The following is a 17485-nucleotide window of genomic DNA, read 5'->3' on the forward strand; positions in this document are numbered from 1 at the left end:
AGCTCATGGTTGTTTTGAGAACTCCTCGCTTCGAGTGGACATTGGGTCGCGGACAAAGACAACAATTTCCCTTGGGACACAGTAGTCTTGGAACCGCGACTGAAAGTTGTCCCGTAGCTTGTCAAGGAATTCAATCATTCAATCAAGGAATTCGTCCCTCCCTGTGATTTTAGTGCTGAAAAGTGCAAGAGCCTTCCACTTGCTAGATCATACTGGAACAACTCCAGCTTCCTTGTAAACAAATCCATCTTCTCGATCAGTTCCACAATGGTTTTCCCTCTCCCTTGTAGTTGCAGGTTCAGCTGGTTAAGTTGGCCAAAAATATCAGTCAAAAACGTGATGTTTGAGATAGACATCACACCTTCTAGAAAAGCCAGGTGATCGTCTGAAGCACGCATCTTGCTCATTCGCAGGAAGATTTTAATTTGCTATAGTAGTGCACAGAAGCACTCCAGCGCACGTCATTGTGAAGTAGCAGATCCTCGTAGCAGGCCTCTGGCTCAGCAACAAGTTGTCAAAAAAGATGGTGTTAAGTGACAAAATTAATAACTTGCATCACTTTATCCATGACACTCTTGAGCTCTATGCATCAGGAAGCTGACCTAGCAGAGAGGAGCATTTGTTTCACTGAGGCTATCACTCCATCCATGGATTTGTCAGGAATCTGCTTCTCAAAAACAGCCACCATCACTTCCTTAAAAACCTCTGTATCCGTGAACGGTTTGTTGTGAAGTTGGTATTGTGCCAGGGGCACACAGATGCATAAAGTAGAAGGTCATTTTGATTGCGAAGTCAGAGTTGGAGCTCTCGTCGTGGAAGGTCTAAAGCAAGTAAATAAACATTGACAACATCGTCACCCACCGCAATTTCATTAGAGTTGATCAGTTTGGTTGTTTACAACCCATATTAGTGAAATTAAACGAGTAAGCGCAAGGTCGGCTGTGAAATCTCCCCTTAAGATTTGTCCGTAACGTAAAACACCACAGATTGTGGTGTCGGGTGTATATGAATAGAATAGTAAAATAAACACATATCAGTAGGCTGTGCATCTGTGATCATCAGTGTTATTGTGATGTTGAACAATCTTACCGTAGCTGGAGACGATGCAGTGGCTTGAAGTTAGCTTAGCTAATCAATTTGACTTGGGTCCTTGCCTCGCCTCGTGAGCTCTTGTAAGTTCTCGAGATCCTCCGAAGACAAGACAGACAGCATGCCCGTTCATGTGTTTTGAAGGCGTGGTTTCTAGGGATGGGCTGAAGGAAGAGGCACGGTTGTTTATTTTCAAAAATATAGCTTGCAGGAACTGTTTTCCCAATATCTCAGACCCTTTAAATCAGGTGAATGTTGGCTCATGATCGGACATAAGACGGGTAAATGTCTGTTCACTGAAATGAAGTTGCCACTCCATCGGCTGCCGCTCATTTGCAGATGACGGCATCTGTACATCTTGCCGTCGTTGGCGAGAGTGTGCTCTGTAGAACCTCCTAATGATTTACAGTCACACGCATGGCGGGCACTGATTGCGCTTCCTCATGCATGTGCATGGGGTAAATACAGAAACTGCACAAAACATTTTAACATCACCAAAAGCTGTTTCTGTATACCCTTGGTATGATGACCCTTGCTAATATACAGTTGGAACATAAACGCATTCTGTTGACACCCTCACGCCACCTCCAGATGGGATCAGCTCTATGTTCATTGGTCCCACACCTTATTTTTGCTGCTCCTTCGTCCCACATTTTAAATATACTGTATTATTAAAATATATAGGCCCTATGTTCCACAACTCCATGTTCCCACATTTCCGAGTAAACTAAGTCAACATATCTTTCTCCCCGCCATGGACGATAGGGCCTAAATTTGAATAAATTCTTAGAAATGTGAGAACATGGGCCCGCAGGTATAAGCCGTGGGACCAATGAGCTGTGGGACCAATAGGCCAAAAAAATATTGTTAAAACTCTTAGTGATGTGGGACCAATGGGCTGTGGGAACATAGACACTCTCCCCTTCATATACGTAGCTACAGTTAGCGCTCACCTTACCCTAGAATCTACATGTTTGACTTCTCTCTCTTTTTTTTTTAGGAAAAACAAATTTGAGCAAGGTTAATGCAATAGAAAATTAGTAAGCACACACGGGCATGGTATTAAGATGGGAAAAAAAAAACACATTTTCCCTGACTCATCACTGACGTTCACCTCCTACGGTTGCAGCCCACTTCGTGCAAAGAACACACTTTGCAGTTGCAGCCATTGAACTATACCAAGCAGGAACCAGACAACCCAACATTTCGTGGCTTTATATTCAGGACAGATAGGCTACGTTATTTCTGAGCTTATTTGCAAGTTTTAGCTGTTTTAGCTGCTTTTCCATAACCACAGCCGTGAAGTTAGTGAAACAGAGCTCAGTGCTTGAAGGACTGTGCATAACTGCACGAACCACGTTGATGACGTCAGACATCACAATCTACAGATACGCATGGTTATTTTTTTATATACTGTATATATATTTTTAGGGGCTTTTATGCCTTTATTTGACAGGACAGTCGAAGCTGGTGACAGGAAGCAAATGGGACAGAGAGACAGGGGAGGACCCAGCACGCTTCGCCATGGTGCCCCCAAGATACGCATGGTTTTTAAGTTAACAGGCCATCTTTACTCAAACATTATTTTCACCACAGCGAAAACATTGTGTCTTGGTCAGAAAACTTATACGTTTATTGTTGGGTGAGCTAAACTTTAGGCAAGTATCAGGTGTTGAGTCCTAATGAATACATTCGATGAGTTCAATTGACTGTTGGATTTAGAGTGAACCGTTACAAATGGAATCACCCAGCTACGGAATATTACAATATGAATACCCAGACGTGTTGCTATGGTTCCCTGACTACATGTTCTCCTCCTACAGTGGTTCCCTCTCCATACAATCTCAAGGTGGCAGTGAACTTGAATGCACTCAAAGCCAAAGTGACATGGACCAAACCAGCTGGAGTGTGCCAAGAGAATTGCCTGCTGGAGATCATCAATGTTGGAGACCAGGGAGACATACGCACCGTCCAGAGTAACTCCTGCCAGTACACCCTCACTGGCCTAAAATTAAATACACGCTACACCATCAACATCACGACTGTGGTGAGCAACGGCCGTCAAAGTCAACAGGTCTCCACAACTTTCAGTACAGGTGTGTGAGCCAATTGCAATTGTTGATGCCTAAACTGAAGCAGTGTGCATGTGATGTAGGTCGAGATGCACCAGGTAACAGATAAGGCTGTGGCACAGGGGTGGGGAACCTATGTTTCCAGGGCCGCCAGGGGTGGGGAACCTATGTTTCGAGGGCCGTTTACCGTTTTATCCGGCCCCCGATAATATAGTTTTAGTGTTATGCAGCTTCACATGAAATATGACATATTTTGCAAAGAAAACGTAGAAAATACATTTGCAATACAATTAAGTTATATTCAGGGGACCTAGAGAAGGCGGGTTCTGTTTTAAAGCTAGCTGCCTTCAATAGTGCAGGAAGAAATCCTTGTTTGTGTTCGTAATACGGCCCTCTGAGGACTTTTACGACCCTCGGATGAATTTGAAGTGGCCACTCGAAGGTTTCCCACCCCTGCTGTAGCAGATGAGACACAGGAACATGGCAAGTAAAGCAGATAAAATGGTTACTTATATTGTGCTGTATGGTCGAGCAGTGTTTATCAACATGGACATCTGAGGGCCGTAAAAGTTCCTTTGCCTCTAGGGATAACCACTAATATACAGTGCATCCTGAAAGAATTCACAGCGCTTCACTTTTTCCACATTTTATTACATTACGGCCTTATGTAGTTGTTGCCAAAGGTGGTTCTACAAAGTATTAAGCGAAGGCTGTGAATACTTAAGTAAATATGATTTCTTTGTTTTCAATCATCTTTATTCTTTGTTAACTTTAATAAATTTTCAAAAACTCTCAAGAACTCATTTTTTCACATTGTCATTATGGGGTATTTATGTTACACTTTGAGGACAGAGATGAATTTAATACAATTTGGAATAAGGCTGTAACGTAATAAAATGTGGAAAAAGTGAAGTGCGTTGAATACTTTCCGGATGCGCTGTAAATGTTATATCAGAAACAATACTAAATAGACAACCTTGATTAAGAAAACAATTGCGTAGCATCGCAGGAAGCCCAGGCTAATGGACACACACACACACACACACACACACACACACACACACACACACACACACACACACACACACACACACACACACACACACACACACACACAGCAACATGCCAAAATGTTTCCTTTCTATGGGGCACACTTACATGCACTTCCTTGTCTCCTCCTGCAGAGGTCCCTCCTCCACAGAACATCTCCATGTGTTCAGACACAGCCAGGGTGACCTGGACCAAACCAGCCGGGGTGGACCATGTGACTTACCTGCTGGAGATCATCAAAGGCAAGAAAGTCATACACACCGAACAGACAGACTCCTGCCATTACTCCGCCACTGGCCTGTGGCCTGCATCAGAGTACATTGCCAACGTCACCACTGTACTCAAAGGCTCTCGGAGTAAAACAGCCTCCAACACCTTCAATACAGGATTATCCGGTCACTGGAAACCGTTATCATGGGCGCTTCAATCACTGTTGTCTGCAATGGCGTCGTGGTCGTTCTGGTTGTGGTTGTTGGTGTTATTGTGCTTGTTGTGGAGATCTTGGATCTTTTTATTCTTCGTTATATCCTTGTTTGTTGTGTAAAACAATGCAGACCCTTTGTAGAGCAGCTGTTTCAGAGGCTTCAAGCCAGTCTTTCTCAAACTTTCTCAGAACGAGGACCACTTCTTCCCCCAAAAAATGTTCAGGGACCACGTGTCAAACGCAGGCGCGCAGATACCTTTTAAAGACGGGGGGGATTATTAGGCTATGTTATTATAATACACTGACTATCTTTTTTTTATTGTTAGTGGCCTATTCATCTTCCGCCAAATAATTGTATCTGCTATAGTAGCCTAGGTCTACCCCTGAGGGGGGCCTGCGGCACCCCAGTGTGCCCCGACACCCTGGTTGAGAAACACTGGTATAGCCTAAGCATGCAAGCTGCAGAGAAGGAAAATAAGGTCAAAAACTTGCTGCCTGATTTCTGAAAATATCTGATGGTGGTGACCGATATATGGGACACATATTGAGCAATCAGACAATAATAGTAAATATTGTTCTAAACTCACTGTTTGCAGTTCTGTAGGACTATTTCACTATTTTCTTCCATGTAATGGCGATAGATAACACACATACATGCACACTCAGCATATACAGGTCTCACACATCATATTGTTTTTTTTCTTCCTGCACAAGGTTTTAATGCTATAGGAATTATGTTTTAGGATAGCATATAATTGTAATTGTATTTGTATACTGTATGCCTATATTTTGGTATATTCTAGGTGATTAGAATAGTCTATAATAAGAAGAATCGAATAGCCTGATCCAGGACTGAGGTTGGAAATTATTTACCTACCTTTAAACCTTTTATGTATTCACATCTGCAAGCTGTGTCATGGCCTTGTCATGTTTGTAATAATGTGCACTGCATTGTCCCAGCTAAATAAACTCCAAATAAATAAATATTATTCAATTCCATTAGCGGATTTTTCATTTCTATCCAATTGATATGATAATGTCTGCGCTTAGGACAGCATGTTATATAGGGGGCGGGTAAGTTTACAGTAATGAAATATAATAAAACCTTTCAAACCTTTAAAGGGACACTGTTTGAGATTTTTAGTTGTTTATTTTCAGAATTCATGCTGCCCATTCACTAATGTTACCTTTTCCATGAATACTTACCACCAGCATCCAATTTTAAGTATTCATTATGACTGGACAAATGGCACTTTTCATGCATGAAAACCGGGATCTTCNCCATGGTCCGCCATTTTGAATTTCCAAAAATAGCCATTTTTATCTACACAAATGACTGTACTTGGACCATACTAGAAAATATTTGTTTATTACTTAGTAAACTTTCATGTAAAGATCAAATTTGGCAATAGGCAGCCCAGTTTCAATGAGCAGCATAGTTGCAGTACCTTTTTTGACCATTTCCTGCACAGTGTCCCTTTAAAACAAATATACATTTGTGCAACAGACCATTACCTGGATTTCCATTTGCCATGAAAATATTTCCAACAAAATGTGGTCTTGGATGTGCCAAACTTTCAAGCGTCAGGGGCCGGTCATTATGCAGCAATTAACACATACTGTACACATTTACCCGATGATGCTCGACCTATGGGATATGCCTCGCTGCATGTCCATTTGCCAAAGCCCTCTTCAGTCATGCCATCTGTCTGGACATCGTTGCAGTCTGTCTCCATCTCTTTGTATTCGTGTTGAATTATGTCCTTTTCGTTACACCTAATTCTCTTGTATACCACCAGTGCTGAGGAGTAACGAGATTACGTAATGTAACAAGAACATGTGAAATTCAGCTACTAATGGAAATATTAAGGATTTTAACTTCTAAGCTTCATGCCCGGTGCTGTGTTGTTGCTGAAAAACTTTTCAGATATATACATATTTATTAACATTAAGTAATTCCAAGTAGTTAATTACATTATTGTGCTATAGCGATTGAAATACATAGTTTAGGATAAAGTGTATGCATGTGAACTACTGAATGGCATTCAACTCTGCTAATTTACACAAACGGGCAAGGAGGGATTGTAGTCATTTTAAGCCTGCCAGACACACACACACACACACACACACACACACACACACACACACACACACACACACACACACACACACACACACACACACACACACACACACACACACACGAGTGATTCTACGATTCGCCTACGCTTTTGGCAAAAGCAAAATGTCAATTATCAGTATTTTTTTCAACTAAATGACCTAGGTGTTTACATAGTGTATATATTTAAGTTTCCAAACAAACAAATTGCCAAGCTTAATCTTAAATCATTTGATAAATACTCAAATGAAAGCGAACATTTGCTTGATTATTTTGTCAAGTGTTATGGACAAATACTATGTCATTTCAAACATATATAAAAATACTACAGAGTTGAAACAACATACGTTTGAAAGTTCCTATGTCCCTTAGCAATAATGTTGTCATTAATCTGTGCAACTGATAGGCCTATAGAAAATGTGATTGTTGAGCTTCATAAGTAGGATTTTATGATTCACTGTGATACAGACTGACACATTTTTCATTATAAATCCCTGTAACATCTGATTTGAATTTAGTCACCCTCCTTACACAAGACTTCCTTCTCCAGAGATAATCCCTATAATCCCTAGTGTCTGTTCATAGGATTTTTGCAACACATAAGGGATCAATAGCTCAAAAACACTTTCAAAACAGTCAACCGTGTTACTCAACTGTGTTACGGTCAACAGTGCAGGGGCACAGGGGCAACAAGTCGGCACTTTTTTAGGAGAAAAAACAGAGCAGACAAACAGATCTCCCTAGAACACAAATTATTTTATTTGTCTGTCAATATGGATATAAAGTGGCAAAAACATACTCCTCCTCAACTGTCATCAGTGTTGCCAGATTGGGCTAGTTCCCGCCCAATTGGGCTGCTTAGGATGGCCGTGTGCGGGTAAAAATAGCATTTATCCGAAAAACCTGCCCACTTTTTGCCATAGAAATCAATAGAATTGTGCTGGATTTTGTGCTTCTAGGCGGGTTTTGAACATTTTTTGGGCTGGAAATCATCAGCCTCATCTGGCAACCCTGAGTCATAGCTAATTGTAACACCATTGACGGTAACGCGGCTTGACATTTCAGCTATTTTTATGGTGTTGTGCTAACTGAGGACCTCAGAAGTTCCACCACAACACCTTAATCAATTCATGTATTTGTATGCTTTATCTGTGCTTTGTATGCTTTATCTGTGTTTTTCTACATGTGATTTCTAATTCAGATTCTTATGAATATGTTGATAACACAGTTGACAGGCAATTTTCCCGCTATGAGAACATGAAAAAGAATGGATTAAATTATGGGAGGATGGAGCTCAAAACTTACCAAAAAGTCTTCCCATATCCTGCCAAAGAGGTTATGACATCACGTGATGTTATTCGTATGGCCTAAGACCAAACCATTACTGATTTATGGAGGGGGTTTCAGACCATGACACGGTTAACACAGTTTTCGTGGACACACACAAAATGTCAAATTTCATATATAATAGAAAGGACAGAGGTCTTTCTGACAGTTTTGTCATATTGTGATGATTACTGTGAATCAACATTTGCAATCGTCTTGGGCAAAACAAGTTTCTTTACATGCTAATATGAAGACTGAATCTGACATTTGGAAAACGGGACGACATGAAAACGCCCAAAACCAGTATTAAATATTCATTCTTGCTGAGGGAAATAATGCCATGTCTACACTTTCTGTGTTATATGAAAGATAAATGTGTGCTAATGTCCAAAATATCATTGGATGCAGTTAATAGTTAGTGGAATTGGCAAATAAAATCCATGGACTTAAAAGCGTAGCCGATTTGTAGAATCACTCACACACTGTAGTGTTCTTATAATAGAAAAGAGGAATAATAGTTTTGCACTTGTAGCATGTTGAATGTCGTGCGCCTTTAAGCCATAGCAGTAGTCGCGGTGAATTGGTGTCATGTGATTGTGGGCACCACCAATTGGCAAATGTCTGAGCGTCTTTAAAAAGGCCTTGGCACCTGCTACTGCAGGAGGCAGCAGATATGTTTGCTGGTGGCATATTTGCGTGCGTTAGGGGATTTCGTAAGCCTGAATTTAGGTCTCCAAATTTGTACTTCACGGAGAATTGGCTGCTCGCGTGAAGTGTAATTAGTTCCAACTAGATCGTGGGCATTAGTTCACGGACTCTCTTATCCTGGGTTCAGGTATTGGAGTGTCGTGACGCGCTGCAGATTGATTAATCTGTTTCTCATCAGTCGGTAGCCTGCAGATTGCTAGCGGTGGGGCCGTCTGCTGATCCGAGTTGCTGCTTTGTTTGGAGAGAGTCCTGGCTGATGACGCACGCCGAGGGTGTGTGTGCAGCAGGGAGACTGTGACGGGCGAGTGTTGAGAGTATGTGAGTGTGTTTGGTGCGTCTGGGAGCAGTGGCAATTGGTGCTCCCATGAGCGGTGACTGCGCGTATGGATGTGTGTGCACTTCGTTTCTGTTTTATTTGTGCTCGTTTGACGAGTTTGTTTGTTCCCTTTTGTATTTATTTTCTGGAGTTGTGCACATTGCCGTAATTGGACTAGCTCGTCTGGGCCACCCCTAGTGAGAGAAATATCCTTTTTAAATATCCTTTTTTAACCTATTTCCTTTTTATCAAAGCAGTTTAGTTGTTAGTAATTAGAGAATGCTTATAGTATGTTCATTAGTTTATAAATAGAAATCGGTGTTCATATTTGTGTGCATCATTATATTGGAAATATAATCCTATGTGGTTTCAACTAATAAACTTGTGAGTAACCATTTGTGTTTCTGACAGGCCTGGTGGAACTTTTTGTCCATGTGGAGTTTGTTTGACCCGTTTGAGCTCTAACCTTATTTTAAAACCATTTGCTGTCTGTTTAGGAGCAGGGTCCGGCAGCAGCTTTTAACCTAATCTAAATTTCAGGGATGGCCACAAACCGGTCACACTCCTCGTTGTCTCTGACCTGTAGGATGGGTCAGGGTCTGGGAGTAGGCACCAGGAAATGTCAGTACCCCTGACTTATGGGTCTAGTCAATTAATATCAGCGGGCCTGTGTATCTGCTCTGTGTTCTCTGTTGGTTTCTCTCTTAAACAGGAAAACAATGCCCAATACCAGCCCACCCTAAGTAATGACCGGAGGACCAGGATGGACGAGAGGGAGATGGCTGGACCGGAAGACGGCGTGCACACACTTGTTGCTAGGCACATAAGAACACATAGACACTTGTTTCAACATTACATCTCTGACAGGTCACAGACCCTCTTCCCCTAATACAGCTCTGTCCCCCTCCTTCTCACCATTTCTTAATTTGCCAGGCCAGGGTTGACCCCTGATCTTTTAGGAGTCAAGATGTCTGTAAGTTTAGTTGATTATATGATCCATATGTTACAAGGAATGAGATTTGTCACTTCATCCCCCTCTCCCCCTCTCTCCACTCTCCCCTTTCCCACTCTCCACTGTCCCCTCTCCCCTCTCATTGACCTCCCCTCTGACCTCTCACCCCTCTCTGTCCCTCTATCTGTTGTCTACCCATTAGTGTCTGGTCCATGAACAGACACACACACTCCTACACACACACACACACACACACACACACACACACACACACACACACACACACACACACACACACACACACACACACACACACACACACACACACACACACACACACACACACACACACACACACACACACTCCTACACACATACACACACACACACACCCATGAAATGACAAGTAAACACATAGGCACACACACACACAGAGAACTCCTTTATAAGACACACTTAGGGAAAGTCAGGTCAGTTTCCAAATCTTGGGCTGAGAGAATACTGTTATTGGTCAGGGATCGATCAAGACTAGGAAACTCCAGAGCTCTATTATGCTTCTACTACTCATTGTCTAAACTTTGAAAAATTACTTCTTTTTGTACTTGTACTTTTTTTTCGGAATTAAATAATTGTATTTTTTATTATACTTGAATACTGAGTTGTTTGCCTTTTTTAAGTTAGTTGTTTGCCTTCCCTGCGTGTTTAAAGAACACGCAGGGAAGGGCAAAAAGGCCCGAAATTTCCAACACTAGCCTACTCCTTAGCTTCACGCTTGCTGTGTAAATACTAACTGTGTGATCTATCAAGTGTATATAATTGTGTGCATGTTATTCTCCTGCATGCCTATCACTAACCTTTGTTTGCCGTGCAAAGTGTCATAATGCATGTAGCCTAAGTATTGAAGCTCAGGTTGGGTCGGGTAGAGTCTTTGTCTTGCGTTGTCTATTCAGGTTTCTGTGAACAGCCTCAGTGGACTATTGTAAATACTACTTTTACTTTCAATACGAAAATTGTGTATTAATAAAACAAGAATTGAATGGTTCGCCTTTCTCCGTCTCTGTTGTTCTTAACAAACCTGGGTGTCTTAACTATAGTGAATCATCTTCACTTTCTAGACTGGGGATCCACCTCACTCTAGTGGCGTAGTCGGGTACTGCAACCAAATGTTGGTATTTAAAATTGATAAATAATCACTAACTTCCACTCTGCTACACACGCACCATTTTCTGCACCCTGTATTGGACGAGCTTCATTGCAAAATCATGTAAATCCATTTTGAAACATTTTGGGGAAATGTACATTTTTTGTATTGGGCATTGCATTGCAATGCATTGCAGCATGCATTGTATACAGGTTTAAAATGTATGTTCTCAAAATATTTGAATGGCAAGAATTCACACATACGGTACATGAAAAGACGTCTGAACAGTGATTTCCGATAATAAAATGTAAAAGTTAAAAAAATAGTGTTTCATGCCATTTGCTTATGTGAAGGGAATTGCATAATATATTTTCAACTAGTAATATAACCAAAGCTATTCATTCTGCACCTGTAAAGGGAACAACAAAATATAATTTCACCTCCTTTAATGCTATGTAACAAAATATATTCATTCTGCACATGTTTTAAAGGGACACTGTGCAGTAAATGGTCAAAAGGGTACTGCAACTATGCTGCTCATTGAAACTGGACTGCCTATTGCCAAATTTGATCTTTACATGAACGTTTACTAAGTAATAAACAAATATTTTCTACTATGGTCCAAGTACAGTCATTTTTGCAGCTAAAAATGGCTATTTTTGGAAATTCAAAATGGCGGACCATGGAGAAGATCCTCCTTTTCATGTATGAAAAGTGCAATTCTTCCAGTCATATTGAATACTTAGAATTTGATGGTGGTGGCAGGTATTCATGAAAAAGGTAACATTAGTGAATGGGCAGCATGAGTCCTGGAAATAAACAACTAAAAATCTCACACAGTGTCCCTTTAATGAGAAGAAATAAATGAATGTAAGGGAGAAAGACCACTTTTTTGTGTTCCAATGATTTGTTTTAGTAGGAAAGGTAAAAAATTGAAAATAGACTCAAAACATAGTTAAATAAATTTTCTTCTTAACCCCCCCTAACTCTAAGAGGACCCTGTACCGACCCCAATGACTTTAAACTTCAACTTGGTCTTCATTCTGGAATTGTTTCAAAATCCAGGTGGTGCTTGTGAATAGAGACTTAGTAAGTTCTGGGACATTTGAACTGTTTGTTCATTTTGGAAATTTTGATACTTTTTGGAAGATTATTTTTTTCAAGATTTATTTTTTTGTAGAAAAAACACTTTCTGAAAATGACAAAAACACACAAAAAAGGACATTGTAATTTTGATTATTCAACATATTTTGGCTTTATAGCCACCAAGCTTGAAAATATTTTTTTTGCTTTGGATTTTTGCTCCCTCTGTTCTCTTGGCCTGATCCACTTTCCATCTTTGGGTTCCGCTCGATGCAATCCTTCACAATCACAAACTTTGATTTGTTTCCATCAGAAGGCCTATAACTTTTGAATGAAACTTTTGCCATGTCAAATGGTGCAATATCTCACACCATTTTACATATTACATTGTTATTAGCCTACATACCCTGTTACACATAGTGTGACTGAAATCTCAAATGTTGACCTAAAGTTAAACTTTTACCTAAAGCAGCATACTTTGTATTTTGGTTTTGCACCATATGAAATTGTCAACATACACAGACAGTCTGCTTGCCTGTTAGGGCACCCAACAACTGCTATGAGGTACAGATGTAATTAGTGTCATATAGCTACTTCACAACACTTGCAAATTTGAAAGAGAAATGTGCATGCTCACGTCCTACCTCTGTACGTGTGTGTGATGTCATCAAGTTAAACTCCAGCCCCAGTTTGCTGTGACACATTTAATGAGGATAATGGCTCACTTCAAAATAATTTATATTACAAATGCGTATAATGTAGAATAATTACAAAATAGAATATAACTCAAGAACACAAGGCTGTCTGGTAGAGCAATAAATCCTCTAATTATAAACACATGAGTCAGACTATAATAGAAGACATGAACAGCTTACATAGAACATACTCATGACAAGCAGACAGACAAAGTCATCACATCACATTACTAGAGGTGTAAATGCTTCAATGACAGACAAAGTCATCACATCACATTACTAGAGGTGTAAATGCTTCAATTACGTTTTTTGGGGCTCAGACGCCGGGTGGTACAATCACAGCTAATGCCCATAGATTTGTAATTAATGATAATACAAAAATAAAAATATATAATGATAATAATAATACAAAACAATGTAATTAATGTAGGCCTATTGAAATGAATATGTCACTTGGAAAATCCACTTAAAACAAACAAAAAGCATTTAATCCATTCAACAGTGGCCTTAGTTGTGGTTGCCCCACCCTGACATGTGTTAAACGCCATTGACTCCAATACAGCCAGGCCTGATAGACCCCCAATACAGCCAGGCCTGATAGACCCCAATACAGCCAGGCCTGATAGACCCCAATACAGCCAGGCCTGATAGACACGTGACCCCAATACAGCCAGGCCTGATAGACACGTGACCCCAATACAGCCAGGCCTGATAGACCCCAATACAGCCAGGCCTGATAGACCCCAATACAGCCAGGCCTGATAGACCCCAATACAGCCAGGCCTGATAGACCCCAATACAGCCAGGCCTGATAGACCCCAATACAGCCAGGCCTGATAGACCCCAATACAGCCAGGCCTGATAGACACGTGACCCCAATACAGCCAGGCCTGATAGACACGTGACCCCAATACAGCCAGGCCTGATAGACACGTGACCCCAATACAGCCAGGCCTGATAGACAAACAGAGAGACACGTGACCCCAATACAGCCAGGCCTGATAGAACCCAATACAGCCAGGCCTGATAGGCACCAATACAGCCAGGCCTGATAGGCACCAATACAGCCAGGCCTGATAGACAAACAGACCCCAATACAGCCAGGCCTGATAGACAAACAGACCCCAATACAGCCAGGCCTGATAGACACGTGACCCCAATACAGCCAGGCCTGATAGACCCCAATACAGCCAGGCCTGATAGACACGTGACCCCAATACAGCCAGGCCTGATAGACACGTGACCCCAATACAGCCAGGCCTGATAGACAAACAGATACCAATACAGCCAGGCCTGATAGACAAACAGACACGTGACCCCAATACAGCCAGGCCTGATAGACCCCAATACAGCCAGGCCTGATAGACACGTGACCCCAATACAGCCAGGCCTGATAGACCCCAATACAGCCAGGCCTGATAGACACGTGACCCCAATACAGCCAGGCCTGATAGACAAACAGACACGTGACCCCAATACAGCCAGGCCTGATAGACCCCAATACAGCCAGGCCTGATAGACCCCAATACAGCCAGGCCTGATAGACACGTGACCCCAATACAGCCAGGCCTGATAGACCCCAATACAGCCAGGCCTGATAGACACGTGACCCCAATACAGCCAGGCCTGATAGACACGTGACCCCAATACAGCCAGGCCTGATAGACACCAACACAGCCAGGCCTGATAGACCCCAATACAGCCAGGCCTGATAGACATCAATACAGCCAGGCCAGATAGACACGTGACACCAATACAGCCTGGCCTGATAGACATCAATACAGCCAGGCCTGATAGACATCAATACAGCCAGGCCTGATAGACCCCAATACAGCCAGGCCTGATAGACCCCAATACAGCCAGGCCTGATAGACACGTGACCCCAATACAGCCAGGCCTGATAGACACGTGACCCCAATACAGCCAGGCCTGATAGACCCCAATACAGCCAGGCCTGATAGACCCCAATACAGCCAGGCCTGATAGACCCCAATACAGCCAGGCAAAGTCTGTTCCCATAAGTCCCAGCACTCGGCGGCCATCTTGGCTACGCCTCAAACTGACTATTTGAGATTAGTCAGTGATGGGGTATATTAGAATGAATGGGGGAAATAATGTTGTGTGACAGTGGGACAACACAGCGATACACAACTCATATGGTTGGAATCACAATGAAAAACTGTGTTTAATGGCAGTCTTAGAATGACCGAAACATGAAAGTAACGCTTTAAAACAGCGTTTTTCTTTATGCTATTTTTGATCTGCGCATGCGCCACATTCCACGACAACGTTCTGTTTTGCGGCAGGTGGGAGCAAGTTGCGTGGACTTCACCTCTTCCGGCCGGCTGTCAAACGGGCATCCATTCTCCGGTCATCGTACAGAAAAGACACTGGATTTATTTTCTGATAGCCAAAGCAGTAAGCGTAAGCACAATGGTCGTCCCTGCTCATCAGTAATAAAAAAATAGGCTATTGAATAAATTAATGATGTAGGCTAGCCTGCCTCAAAATTGGTGTTTTAAACTGTGATATCATGTTGTTGCCTAAACTGATAATAGCTATGACCAACGGTGAAAAATATAGGCCTAGGCTAAGAAAAAAAGCTAAACTGATCAAAGTTGAATGTCTTGCAGACTTGCTCCCGTTTTGCTTTTTCTTACTTATTTGTTTTCAACCATAAGAAAAACCACAACGGGTGTGCACATGTATGCACACGGCCGGTTTTGTTTCCGTGATTATATCTGTCCCTTTGTCTTGCACCTGCATTTTGGATGGGCGCAGAAAGGTGATTAATGGTCGAGTTGCGCTCTGCCCAATTCACAATGAAGTTTCCACGGACGGCAAACAAACCACATGACCGCCAGGAAACAAACCGATTAGGTACGAGCAGTCGTAAAGGTTTGCGTTTGCACTTGCGTCGAGGCGTCGAGACGATTGGATAAGTGACAGCGCAGCTCAGCAAGCAATTGGCTCTCGTTACCGGACAGGTGGGAGTGAAGCCGGCAAACGCCATGTTCGCGTAGCCAAATGCTCTCGTTCATTCCTATGGAAGGTTTCATGAGTGATTCGTCTCGTATAAGACCGTCTCTGAGCCAGGCCTGATAGACCCCAATACAGCCAGGCCTGATAGACACGTGACCCCAATACAGCCAGGCCTGATAGACACGTGACCCCAATACAGCCAGGCCTGATAGACCCCAATACAGCCAGGCCTGATAGACCCCAATACAGCCAGGCCTGATAGACCCCAATACAGCCAGGCCTGATAGACACGTGACCCCAATACAGCCAGGCCTGATAGACCCCAATACAGCCAGGCCTGATAGACCCCAATACAGCCAGGCCTGATAGACCCCAATACAGCCAGGCCTGATAGACCCCAATACAGCCAGGCCTGATAGACACGTGACCCCAATACAGCCAGGCCTGATAGACACGTGACCCCAATACAGCCAGGCCTGATAGTCACAGAGAGAGAGACAAGTGGGTCTGAGCGCTCTGGAAACAAAACAGACAGATGAAGAGTTTAAGACTGAAGAGTTGAAGACACATATAGTTCTGACCCAATAGAGTCCATAGTGTGTGTGTGTGTGTGTGTGTGTGTGTGTGTGTGTGTGTGTGTGTGTGTGTGTGTGTGTGTGTGTGTGTGTGTGTGTGTGTGTGTGTGTGTGTGTGTGTGTGTGTGTGTGTGTTTGTGAGTGATTTATGCACATTGCATGACTGGTTATAATGGTATAAATCCATGCATTAACCCTCCTATTATCCTTGGGGTCTATTTGACCCCAATCAATGTTTAACGTCTGAGAAATACATTAAGTACGCATTTCTTTTGCTTCATATTTGATGCCTTTTCCTAAATAGATGGGGTAAAATGTGACGAAAGGGACATTTCTACAAAAACGTTTTTCTTAAATGCTGTGCGCATTTTGGGTACATTCGTGTTCCTTGGGGTCAATTTGACCCCACATTGTAATAGGTGTATAAAACATTAATGGAACATCCATATTTTTCAAATATTTGTTATAGTCTGTTTAGATAATGTGAAATACATGAAAATAAGTGATTCAGCTATGGGGTTTTGTGTGGTCTATTTAGGGCCCTGAACACTAACAATTCTAATGATGTGGGCAAAGGCCAAAACTAATTAAAAGCAAACTTTTGGGCAGTGGTGGCTTCACAATCAACCAACTGCATCCTATTAATATATATTGGTACTATAGTAATTGATTCAGTGAAAGCATGCACCCAAGGTAGGGCTATCAACATCTGCACACTCATTGTGGATTAACTAGTCATTTGGGCTACCTCGTGTAACCATCCACACAACTATGGCAGACGAATAGGCACATAGGCATGAATAGGCAAATGTGGAAAAACAAGCTTGGAGGACAGTGCACCAGGGTGACAATACAGCCATGGTTCAAAAACAAACACAGTACCATGTTATGCATCATTTTCACAGAGGGAATGTCAGCAAGTGGCTGCTTCACATGTACAGAATGCATGGGAT

At 42.2% G+C, this 17485-nt stretch overlaps 1 protein-coding gene across 1 annotated transcript in view; it reads left to right on the top strand.

The window, feature by feature from the left end:
* Nucleotides 1–5442, top strand: part of LOC134443781 (fibronectin-like) — a 270346-nt gene extending 264904 nt beyond the window's left edge. Inside the window, exons 6-8 of the mRNA XM_063193374.1 lie at nucleotides 2913–3185; nucleotides 4346–4679; nucleotides 5439–5442. Coding sequence (XP_063049444.1) covers nucleotides 2913–3185; nucleotides 4346–4679; nucleotides 5439–5442 — 611 coding nt within the window. The remainder of the gene's footprint in view (nucleotides 1–2912; nucleotides 3186–4345; nucleotides 4680–5438) is intronic.
* Nucleotides 5443–17485: the final 12043 nt, after the last annotated feature.

The sequence above is a fragment of the Engraulis encrasicolus genome, unplaced genomic scaffold (genome assembly GCF_034702125.1).
Source record: "Engraulis encrasicolus isolate BLACKSEA-1 unplaced genomic scaffold, IST_EnEncr_1.0 scaffold_36_np1212, whole genome shotgun sequence".
Taxonomy (NCBI): Eukaryota; Metazoa; Chordata; class Actinopteri; order Clupeiformes; family Engraulidae; genus Engraulis; species Engraulis encrasicolus.